The sequence below is a fragment of the Arvicola amphibius genome, chromosome 5 (assembly GCF_903992535.2).
Source record: "Arvicola amphibius chromosome 5, mArvAmp1.2, whole genome shotgun sequence".
Taxonomy (NCBI): Eukaryota; Metazoa; Chordata; class Mammalia; order Rodentia; family Cricetidae; genus Arvicola; species Arvicola amphibius.
This window is the reverse complement of record NC_052051.1, coordinates 41,269,573-41,281,959: the sequence shown is the minus strand read 5'-3', so window position 1 is coordinate 41,281,959 and position 12,387 is coordinate 41,269,573. Positions and strand designations below refer to the sequence as shown.

Below are 12,387 nucleotides of genomic sequence, written 5' to 3'. Positions count from 1 at the left end.
GACGTGGATCTTAATCCTGTGTCCTGTTGATGACATGATTCTTTCTTCCATCCCTTCTTCCTGCATTAGCAATCACTCTACCTCTACCCAATCAGTCTCTTCAGCATGATGTCATGTCCCTCTTCTGAACTGAGCAACTCTGTCCCTCACACAACCCTCAAGCTTCAGAAAAAAATTCTCCAAAGAGCAGTCCTCTCTTATAATTTCTTCAGTTGTATGTCTTGAAACCATTTAAATCTGGCTAACCACTATTTGCAAAGGTCATAACAATGTCACCCTGCTGCATTCTATGTACCAGTCAGAGATCATCTTTCTTTGCCTCCTGGCTTCATGGGAAATAAATATTATTTCTTTCTTTGGCATCTTTTATTTGGTTTCTAAAAAAATGTTTTACCCTTGATTTTCCTTCTGCCTCACTGGCACTAATTTTTCATTTGCCTTTTTAAATTTTAATTACATGCATTTATTGTGTTGTGTAAATACACAGGTGGGCTTCATGTAGTAGTCATAGGCAAACTTTGGTGTTCTCCTTCCACTATGTGGGACCCAGAGATCAAACTCAGGTCATCAAACTTTGGGGCCATGTATCTTTATCTCCTGTGTTATTTCATGGGTCCTCAATTTTTCTTTTGATGACTTGCTTAGTACTTAACTTGTTAACTTTGAGTGAGTCCTAGATTTATGACAAACACACTTCTATTTTACTTCCTAAGTAAAATTCTAAGGCTTTAAAGTCTGTCAAAGTCTTCTAAAATGTGCTCATTAATTCTCCACAGGGAACCATCACATGTACTCAGCTTAATAGCTTTACAAAGTCTCGACCTCTAGCAAGGCTAACAATCTTTTTCTTCTTCCTTTTGAATATTTTTATTAATTCTTTGAGAATTTCACACAACAAATTTTGATCATACTCACCCACAACTCTTACTAGATCCATCCCCACCTCCCTACTGCCCCTTGCTTTATGTCTTTTTATTTTTTTTATGACCCATCTACTACAATTTGTGCCAGTCATACAATGCCAGGTGTGGGGACATCCACTGGAGTATGTTTGACACACCAGAGTCACACCCTTAAGGAAGGAAAACTGACTCTTTCAGAAAGGAGTCCAGCAGTATCATAGCTCAGTAGGGGTGGGGGTTCAGGATCCCTTCCCCTCCATGCTAGAAGAATGCTGACTGAAAACCATGATCTTGGTTTTAATATCCCTAAGGTATCTTTAATATCCCTAAGGTATCTTGCAGTTTCTTCTTTCTAATATTTTAATTAAAATCTATTTGTATCACTTCTTCCCTCCCCTCCCCTCCCCTCCCCTCCCCTCCCCTCCCCTTCCCTTCCCTACAATCCATACAATGCTGATGTGGGATGTTCCTCTATATATTTATTGCTGTTTTTGGTTAAAGAATAAAGTTGTTTTGCTCAATGGCTTAGCAGAATAAAGTCAGGCGGGAAATCCACACTTAGATATATAGATAGTGTAGGGCGAGTCAAGGAGACACCATGTAGCTACTGAAGGAGAAAGACACCTGAACCTTATCAGTAGGTCACAGCCTCGTGATGTTACATAGATTAATAGAAATGGGTTAATTTATGATATAACATTTAGTTAAGAATATGCCTAAGCCACTGGCCAAACAGTGTTGTAATTAATACGGTTTCGATGTGATTATTCAGGTCTGGGAGGCCAGAAAATGAAAGAACAGACTCTGCTTACACAACGCCACCCTTATTTCCTCTGAAATTTACGGCTTCTTTTTTTTTTTTTTTGGTCGTTGTTGGTATTTGTCGGGGAGGGGGGCAAACTGTATTTTGGGAGGGGAGAGTTAATTGTATAGCAGAATCTTGATGTGAGAAATAGCAAGGTCCATGAAAAATTCAACAGGACTCCCAGAGATCTTTTTCTTGTAAATGTTCCCTCTCATGTTGACCATTCTATCTTCAACTCCAACTTTAAACCTACTCATTTTCCATCTCCACCACAACACCCTGGTACAAGTTGCTCCTTTTAAGTTGGACACTGTGAAAACTTTTTAATTGTTTTCTCCTTACGTAGTCTTGTCCTCTCCAATATCTCCTCTTAAGCGTTAGTTTATTTTTGTACATACATATAAAAGAAAAAAAACTCTCCTGACTGTGGCCCCAGGTCCTGTAGAGTCCACCTTCAGCCTCCTTTTTACTCAACTCAGACCCCTCCTTTTGTTCACAGTGCTGCACTCGGCCACTCTGCTGCTCAATGAAGCCCTTTCCCTAATGGAGACTTCTGGGTAGTCAGTCACTCTAGGACTATGCTAGTCCTTCTCCTATCTGGGCCACAACTTCTTGTATCCTGAGAATCCCACCCCAGTGCTCCCTTCAGAGCAACCTCTCTTAACACTTCTTCAAAGTAGGCCCCCAGACCCAAAATTTTCCAGACAAGTATTAGAAAACAGACTGTTGTTTAAAACAGCTCCATCCAAATCATCTGTCTAGCTTGTTTTGCAATTTGTCTTACTAACTTTATGTTATCTAAAAAAGGGAGTGGAAAAAGCGAGTCAGTCTAATGAAGTCATAAATACCTGGCTCCTAGAACAGTATCTAGCATAAAAATCAGTATTCAGTTACTTGAAGAATGAAATGCCAGAGGTGAGCTACTTTTAGGATAAGCTTCATATTACCTGGGCACTAACACAGGTGCATGTGATAGATAAAATATTACATTGCATTGCTTCTATGATATTAAGGATGTTCCTTACATCTGTATATGCAAAATAAAACTACTTACTAATATGCCCACTCAAAATTAAAGCCAAATGTGGAATGAGTTATTACAGTTCAGTCTTATTTACCTTACTAAATATTATCAAAAACTGTCCACAGAAACATAGTATCAGATAGTCAAAAGCATCACCAGAACAACAAGAATCCCCAAGAGTACTATAATTCAAGAAACATTTGCCCTTCCAATTAATGGCAACCAGCACTCAACACCACATTTGTAAAGAGGAAACAGTTGGCATGGCATGCACTGAAAGTTGGAGGAAAGGTTCTTTGTTAACATGTCCCTTCAATCCAGCTACTCAATGCCCACTGCACCAAAACAATTTGCAGTATATGTGGGTCACAAAACCAGAAACACTAGGTGGAGCAAGAATAGGCATATTCAGACTAAATTAGAGAAAAAAATATGAAGAAAAGTCTAGACTTGTAAGGTCTACACATTAACATGGGACTTATTATTTTACAAATAGCACTTTATTTATAACTTACGTTAGAGAAGCTGGTGATTTCCAGCCAGTCAGAGGTTCAACTGATTGCCATTTTTTCTCTAAGATGTAATTCTGTAAGTCTTCATAGATTCCTGGGCCACGGTAACGGCGGAATATCCCATCTTTTGCACTATAGATTATAAAATCAAGCAGAAATTAGATAAATCAAAATAGGTATTCTATAATAATAATCAAAATAATTATTGATCACACACATAAACTCTTCTTGAATTTTAAATTAGCTCAAATGAAAAAACCTATAGCCAGACATAAACCAGAAGTCATTGTTAATTCTAATCTAGCACAAATGAGAAATTCTAAAATTCAAACCATTGAATACTCTTTCATTACTATGTAATCTGCAACTATAAGCTAAATCTCCAGAAATATTTAATCAGCCAACCCATTTGCTAGCATGTTTGCAACCAATTATTTTTATTTCTTCTAGCAAAATAGCCACTGGTGTAACATTAACAAATAATATATCCACATTTCCAAATTTATGTCCTCCAAGTCTCAAAGCTCACGATCAAGATCAAAGCATGCCTCTCACATTCACCTCTAAGCCTTCCTTTTCTCAGCTTCTCGTCCCAGACAGGAGTCACAGGAAGAGTCTATGCATTTCCTTTTGTTCCCCTCATACTACTGAGTGAAACTGGGAGTCCTGTTCTAATAACTCCATTGAACCTGCCTGGCCTGTATCCTGAATGACCTCCAAGCATTATGACGATGGGACTTTGTTCTGCCATTTTCCCTTCACCTCTCATTAGCATGGTTCACCACCACCTACTTGACCTGTTCTCCTACAGTGCTGAATTCTAGTATTTTAAGATCATAAATTAATAAAGCTTACTGAAAAAAGGCTGGGAGAGTGGTAACAAAGAAGCGGCCGCTCAAACCTAGGAAAAGCATAAACAAAACAGTTAAATTTAAACTCAAAGTCACTCAAGAACCCAAGTGCTGAAAAAAGCATCCTCAGACTGCTATCGTGCTCACACGAACAAACACCTCTGGAATTACTGAGTTACATTTATTATCTTTTGACTTACGGGAAAAAACTTTAGTCACGTATTTCCTAATACTTTCCAGTTAGTGTACACATATGGTTATGTTCCAGGTGAACACTAAAATTTTCTGGTTTATGTATTACTTGGTGTGGTGGTTTAAAAGAAAATAGCCCCTAAGGGAGTGACACTATTAGGAGGTGTGGCTTTGTTGGAGGGAGTGTGTCACTGTGGGGAGGGCTTTGAGATCGCTTTTCACAAACTTCACTCAGTGTGACAGTCAGTCAAACTTCCAGTTGCCTGAGTCTGATGTAGGACTATCAGCTCCAGCACCCTATCGGCCTGCATGTCGCCATGCTCCCCTCCCCATCACGATGACAACCTCTGAAACTATAAGCGAGCCGCTTCAATTATGTTTTCTTTAGAAGAGTTTAGAAGAGTTGCTGTGGTCATGGTGTCTATTTTCAGCAATAAAACCCAAACGAAGATACTTGGTATTGTATGTCAGTTAAAAGAATATAGTATAGAGCAGCAAGATCTAAGTTTATGCCTGGAGTTCCAGGACCCAGAAACTGGATGGCCCAGAGACCAAGAATAGAATCAAATATGGTTAGAGAAAAAAATATCAACATAACTATGCCTAATGATATTCTGCTATGCTCACAGATTGGTGACTATCCCAATTGTCATCTGAGAGCTTTCATCCAGTAACTGATGGGAACAGATGCAGAGACCTACAGCCAAATATTTGGCTAAGGTTGGAGAATCCTGCTGAAGAGAGGGAGGAAGAATTGTACAATCCACAGGGGCTAAGGACATTACAAGAAAACGTACAGAAACAACTAAACTAGGCTCATAGGGGCTTCCAGGGTCTGGACCAACAACCAAGAAGTCTGCATGAGACCAACCTAGGTGTGTGTGACATATGCATAACAGCTGTGTAGCATGGTCTACTTGTGGGACTATTAGCAGTGGGAGCAGAGACCGTCCTTAAGGCTTTGGCTGGGTTTTGGGACCCCACTCCTCATACTGGGTTGCTTTGCCCAGCCTTAATACAAGGGGAAGAGCTTAGTCCTAATGCAACTTGACATGACATGCCTTATTGATAGCCATGGGAGGCCGGCCCCTTTCTGAACAGAAACAGAGGGGGAATGAATTGGGGAGCATAGTGAAATGGGGGAAGGGAACAGGGGGAGAGGAGGGAGAGGAAATTGTGGATGGGATGTAAAATAAATAAATTAATGTTACAAAAAAAAAAGATCTGTCAGAAGTCTCTGTCCTGCCTGGTCCCACAGCTGTTCAGTCCCAAAGAAACATACAGAGGTCTACATTAATTATAAACTGGTTGGCCTATTAACTCAGGCTTCTTATTAACTAACTCTCACATCTTAAATTAACCCATAATTCTTATCTGTGTTAGCCACAGTACTTGGTACCTTTATCAATGAGGCATTCTCATCTTGCTTTCTCTGCATCTGGGTGACGACTGCAGACTGAGCCTTTCCTCTTCCTGGAATTCTCCTATTCTGGTTGCCCTTCTTATACTTCCAGCCTGGCTATTGGCCAATCAGCATTTTAATAAACCAACACAAGTGACAAATCTTTACAGGGTATGAGACCATTGTCTGATAGTAAAGATCTAAGTTTAATACTAACTTTCCCTACTAGCTTATGGGCTTAGGTAATTTTTATACTTTTTGAGTTTCATTAATGTTTGTTTATAATTCTGGGATTAAATTAAGAACATAATACAGTTCCTACATATAGTGAAGGACTCAACAAATTATAGGTATTAACTAACTACCTCAACTGTCAACTTAAAATGAACAACACAAACTTCATTACAGGGTGTTGTCTGCTGGTAGGTTGTCCATACTACAGTAGATGGTCTCACACTCTTGCATATATGGGCAGCATTAAGTAGATTTAGTAAGATACTAAGAAAGAAAGAGCCTGCCATGCCATGTGGCTAGCAGGGGCAGGACTCAATTAGGAACTGCCCAGCTATTCTAGACCCAGGCAGTAACACTAACAGCTTAGCACTATGCCATGAGGCTGGCAGGGGCATGCCTCAACCAAGTGCTGCCCGGTACCTATGGTGCCAGGCAGTCAGACACCACTGTGGTGAGCAGGCACAGGGTGCCGAGGTGGACGAGAGAGGGGAGTCAGTAAGGGCTGCAGAGAGAGGCAAGTTCTGACGCGGTGAGAGTGGTGAGGAGAGGCTAATGTGAATGGCCTGCTAGCCACCTGAGTCCAGGGTCATTTCCAGACCTGGGCTGCTGTCCAGAGGCATTCTTTTTTTTCTTTATTGTTTTTATTGCACTATACATTTTTCTCCACTCCCCTCTCTTCCTCTTCTTTCCCCTTCTATCCTGTCTTGTGATCCCCATGCTTCCAAATTATTTAGAAGATCTTATCTTTTTCTCCTTCCTATTTAGATCTATGTATGTATCTCTCTAGTGTTCTCTTTGTTGTCTGTGTTCTCTGGGGTTATGGATTGTAGGCTGGATTTTCTTTGCTTTATGTCTAAAAGCCACTTATCTTGATCAGAGGCACTGAAGCAGCTGAGGGAGCATGAGGTGATATCTGTGGCTCCTGTTGCCACTAAGGGCATGCAGATGTCTGTAGGCCGGACTGCCACCTAGAGCCTGCTGCCTGGGGTCATGTCAACTTACTGGCCTACACTGCCACCTGGGGCCATGATGACATCCTGGTTTGAGCTGCTGCTGAGGGTCATGTGTGGGTCCGTGGCCCTACAGCATTCAGGGTCTCAGTTAATGTCCATTGCTCCTGATGCCATTGAAGGGCAAGCCAATGCCAGGGATCTGGGCAGCCACCTGGGGCCCCACTGCTGTCTGAGGGCTACCTTACTGAACTTAGTGGTCTGGGCTACTACCTGGGGACATGGTAACATCTGATCACAAGCTATGGCCTAGGACCATGTCTGCATCCAGGGCCCTGCAAGAGCCAGGGTCTGTGTTGATATCCATGGCCCATGTTGCCACTAGAGCCCACAGGGATGTGTAGGGGTCTGGGCCACAACTTGTGGTCATGTGACAGATGTCTGGAGGCTGTGCTCCCTCACGGACCATGCTGATCTGAGTGGCTTACACTGTCATCTCTGCGTATGGTGTCGTCTAGGCCATGGCTACTGCTGTGACTCTACAGCAGCCAGTGTCTGAGTTGATAACCATGGCACCTGAGACCAGGTTGGTATTTAAGGGCCATGATGCTCCAGGGCGATGGTGACATCTGGGTCCTAGCTGCTGCTAAGAGCCATGTCTAGATCTGTGGTCATGCTCCAGCTGGGGTCTGTGTTGATGTCCATAGCCTGTGTTACCACAGGAGAGGTGTGAGGGGGTAGGCTGGAATTAAGTTTCTGTTTGAAGTCCAAGGGTCTTCTGAGCTGATCCGCCCCTCACTGGATACTGCAGCAGGAGTGCTGCTCCCCCCACAATCAGGAAAGATGGCCCCACCCCTCACCATGGCCATGTACCTCACCTGGACAACAGAGTAGAACTGACCCTGTTGTAGGGAACACAGGTGAGTCAGCCTTAAGGGCGTGAGGACAGCAGAGCTGACACCCTCATTCATCTGCCATGTGTGGCATGGGTAAGGAAAAGATGCCCTCTCTGCCCCACCCCATGCTACCTGCGGCAGGTGAGAGAGCACTCTCTAGGTTAGGAGAGTGGAAGAACTAGCCTTGTTCCACACCAGCTGCAACACAGACAGCTGACCCTGCACCCTGCCAGGACAGCTCACTAGAGCTAACACTGTTGGAGGTGGAGGGATACAGGTGAACCAGTCCTGAGGGCATGAAAGCATGAGAGCAAGGAGAGCAAGAGAGAGGGGGGTGGGCTGCACCTTGTCTGGGCAAGACAGTGGAGCTGGCCCTGGTGGGTGTAGGGCCTGAGAGCAAGAGAACTGGCCCCGTTCCTTGCTGCAAGCTGCACTGAGTGGGCTGATTTGCCCAGCTACCACCCAGACCAGAATCAGGCCTGTGAGTTGGCTCACTCCAATATCCAGTGAATCTATGAACTGTGGGACCAGGAGAAGGGGATGAACGTACAGATATAAAATTGCAGGATCTCCATGAGGCAGGATACCTAAGAAGAGTCCCAGTATGGGCCCATTAAAATGGTGTAGCAGACACAGAGGCCTAGAACCAGACCAATGGCTTATGGCAGTGAACATGCTAATGAGAATTATTCCTACTAGAGGAAGTACAGAAAGGTATTAAAGTTGTTTCTTCGGATTTCCTCTCAGGAGGCATGCCGCAGAGCTAAATTAGCGGTTACAGAATGTTTACCTGACTCAATCCCTAACTCCAACTCTGACTATAACACTAATATTAAATCTAACCCTAATTCTAATCACAACCCTAATCCCAAGTCTAACCCTAACCATAATCATACACTAACATTAACATAAACCCACACCTGATTCAACACAATCATAAACTTAACCCTAAATCCAACACAAACCCTAACACTAACCCCAACCCTTATTCTAACATTAAGGCTAACCCTAATCCTAATATATATTCTATCCCTAACCTCAACCCTAGTCCAACACCAACTCTAAACCTAATTCAACAAAAATCTGAACTACAAACTAACACTAATCTTCATGTAAACCATTACCATAACTAAACCACAAGCCTAATTTTAATGCCAACCTTAACAACAACCTTATTACAAACCATAAATCTAAGCCCAATGCAAACCCTAGCTAATACCTAATACCAAAACAAAACATAACCCTAACACTAAATCCAACCCTACAACTAAATTCTAAGAGCAAACCTAATTTCAATCCTAACACTAAAACTAACTCAAACCCTAACACTAACCTGAACCAACACAAACCCTAACCTAATGCCAACCCTAACTCTAATCCCAACCCTAACCCCAACACTAATTCCAGTGTTAGCTCTAACCATAACCAGAATACTTATTCCAACCCTAACTGTGATGCCAACCCTAATCCTAACCTCAACTCTAACACTAACTCCAGCTCTAGCCCTAACCCTACAGACAACTTTCTGCTTCCTTGAAGCTTTCCTTAAGAAGTACCTGGAGGTCTTTCCATTGTTTTTTTCTGTTTCCCTCTTGGTGCATGCCCCAGAGCTAAGCTGGAGGTCAAGGACTATTTCTCTAACCCCAAATCCTGGTTAGGGTTGGAGTTAGGGTTAGAGCAGAAATTCTCTTGGCATTTAGGTTCTAGGTCATCCTAGGCAACACAAACCAATTCTCAGAATTAAAAATTGAAGTTTAACAAGAGGGCTGGAGCTAGAACTCACGGCAGCACTTATCTAGCGCGTGTAAGGCTCTGGCTTTAGCCTCCAATATCGCTCTCCTCTGACATCACCATCCCCCAAAACAGAAAAAAATTACAAAAGGAGGTACACTCCTAAAACTGCAAAAAGAAAACACAAAGTTTGGCTATAGTCTTCCAAAATTCCTGCATGACTTCTCAACTGAACTTTCATTTTAAAATATGACTGCAGCATAATACAAAAAAGACATAAATCATTTTGTGTGCTGATGCCAGAGCCCTTTTGTATGCTGCAAATATGTTTTATTACTATTAATTAATAAAAAAGCTATTTGGCCTATGGCAGGAGGGAAAGCCAAACTGAAGGGAGAGAGAAAGCAGAGTCCACAAAAACACTAACAGCCACCAGAGCTGAGTAAGATGTCAGAGTTTTACCAGTAAGCCTCTGAGCACATGGTGATATACAGATTATTAGAAAATGGTTAATTTATATGTAGAGCCAGTCAGTAAGAAGCCTGAGCTAATAGTTCAAGCAGTTTGTAATTAATATTAAGCCTCTGGTGGGTATTTTAAAAGCAGCTGCGGGACCAGGCAGGATGAGATACCTCTCCAGTTACAGTATGTGGTAGTTTCAAAATAAGTTTTTAAGACTCTTTATCATTTATTTATTTATTTAGGTTTTTTGAGACAGGGTTTCTCAGCAGTTTTGAATTATTAGTTTTCAAGACTCTTTTTCATTTATTTATTTTCTTATTATTATTTTTTTTCAAGACAGGGTTTCTCAGTAGCTTTGAAGCCTGTCCTGGAACTAGCTCTTGTAGACCAGGCTGGCCTCAAACTCACAGAAACCTTCCTGTTTCTGCCTCCTGGATGCTTGGATTAAAGGCATGCGCCACCACCACCCAGCTTCAAGACACTTCTAATGGAAACAACTTGACCAAAAATCTACCACAGAATTTTGAGATTCATTAAAAAGGGTTTAATGTAGAAAAAAAGGAACAAGTACTCTTAACTGCTAAGCCATTTCTCTAGCCTCTCTGCAATTTTTAATTTATTGATTGCAGTTAAGTTTTTATAATTTGAGAGAATCATAGAGATGGCTCAGGGGTTTAGAGCATAGGCTGCTCTTGCAGAGGGCCCAGGTTCAATTTCTAGTACCCACATCATGGTTCACAAACATCTGTAATTCCAATTTCAGCCAATCAGATACATTTTCTTATGGCCACAGATAGATACCAGGCAAACAAATAGTGCACAGATATGCATGCAGTCAAAACATTTATACATATAAAATAACATATAAAATCTAAAAAAATTTAAGGGCTCTTTCCTTTAAAATCTGTTCTAAAACATCAAACAGTCTTTTCTTCACTTTTTTTTTGGGGGGGGAGGGGTGTTCAAGACAGGGTTTCTCCTTTTAACAGTCCTAGTTGTCCTGGAACTAGATTTTTGTAAACCAGGCTGGCCTTGAACTCACAGAGATTCACCTGCTTCTTCCTCTGCTTCCCGGGTGCTGGGATTAAAGGTATGTGCCACCACTGCCCTGCTTCTTCACTAATCTTATAGACACCACATAGAAGACTTATTTTCCTTATTTGATAAATACGCCAAATACAGTTAGTTTTCATTTAAATAAAACAATGTGGCAAAAATGAGTATTTTTAAAATACTTCATGACCCATTTTTCTTTATCCTTGATGTACATGCAATGGAAAAACAGTAGGAGGCCTATATTCTATATGGAAACCCATATTATATTAAACATTAGAATTACAGATCCATCACTAGACTATTATCTTGTAACTTAAATCACACTGAATTCACAAGGAGAGAACAAGGAACTGAAATATGAAGAAAATAGCTGCATTTTTAATTAATCCATCATAGATTACACCTACTGGATCTTACACAAATTTATACTGACTTAATCTACTAAGAAGTTAAAACAAATTGTAGGTGCTTTGTTCCTCTTCTAAAGAGATGCAGTAGCTAGAAAAAGAATTCTAGTACAAAAAAATACTACTAAAATCGGAAACACCTATATTTTAAAGATTTCTACTATGAAGCCTAACTTTTATTCTTATGTATGATGGTTATTTTTAAACTATAAATATGAATTTAATATGTTTATCTTTTCAGAATTTATGATTGTCTCCTATCTTACATTGAGGAAAAAGGTGATTCTTTCTGTTTATCAATTACAGCTAACACAGACACACGGAATGAGTCAGGAGTTTATCAATCTAAAACCCAAAATAAAGTATCCGATTTAAACAGGAACATCACAAAGCTTAACACCCCAAAGTATCACCTCTCAGATTATTCACTAAAGAAAAGGGAGGGGTTGTTTCTTCATTTTTAATATATTTAGTATTTCTGATTTAGCTAAGTGTCCATGCACAACTTCACAAATGGTGACAGTAAGAGCCTTCTGATGCAATGCAGCATGAAGTTACAGCACTACCTATTCTGTTCTGTATCTCAACAATATCACATCTCTACAGTGAACTCCTACTTTATAAGAAACAGGAGAAGATAATGTCTTAAGAAAATGTCTGTGAACCATGGTGTATTCTCTGAAGCATACTGATATCATTAAAAATGGAAAAATTCCAGAATGAGAGAAACTAAAAACATGTAACAACAATCCAAATTATTAACCTTGTTTGGATCATGGTTCAAAAAAACTATACGAAACACAATGGGAAACCAGATTTAACAGGCTAAAGAAAATGAGGCCTGAACTATCATGATATTTACAGCTTACTGTCAATGTATCAACAAACAGTAATAATAATAAATGACAATTATGCAAATCTGTATATATATATATGTATGTATGTATGTATATATGTATATGG

At 40.7% G+C, this 12,387-nt stretch overlaps 1 protein-coding gene across 1 annotated transcript in view; it reads right to left on the bottom strand.

The window, feature by feature from the left end:
- The window catches only part of Tmx4 (thioredoxin related transmembrane protein 4), a 38,244-nt gene that overhangs the window by 14,498 nt on the left and 11,359 nt on the right, over positions 1-12,387 (bottom strand). The window contains exons 3-4 of the mRNA XM_038331984.1: positions 4,099-4,144; positions 3,247-3,375 (exon numbers count right to left, since the gene is read on the bottom strand). Coding sequence (XP_038187912.1) covers positions 3,247-3,375; positions 4,099-4,144 — 175 coding nt within the window. The remainder of the gene's footprint in view (positions 1-3,246; positions 3,376-4,098; positions 4,145-12,387) is intronic.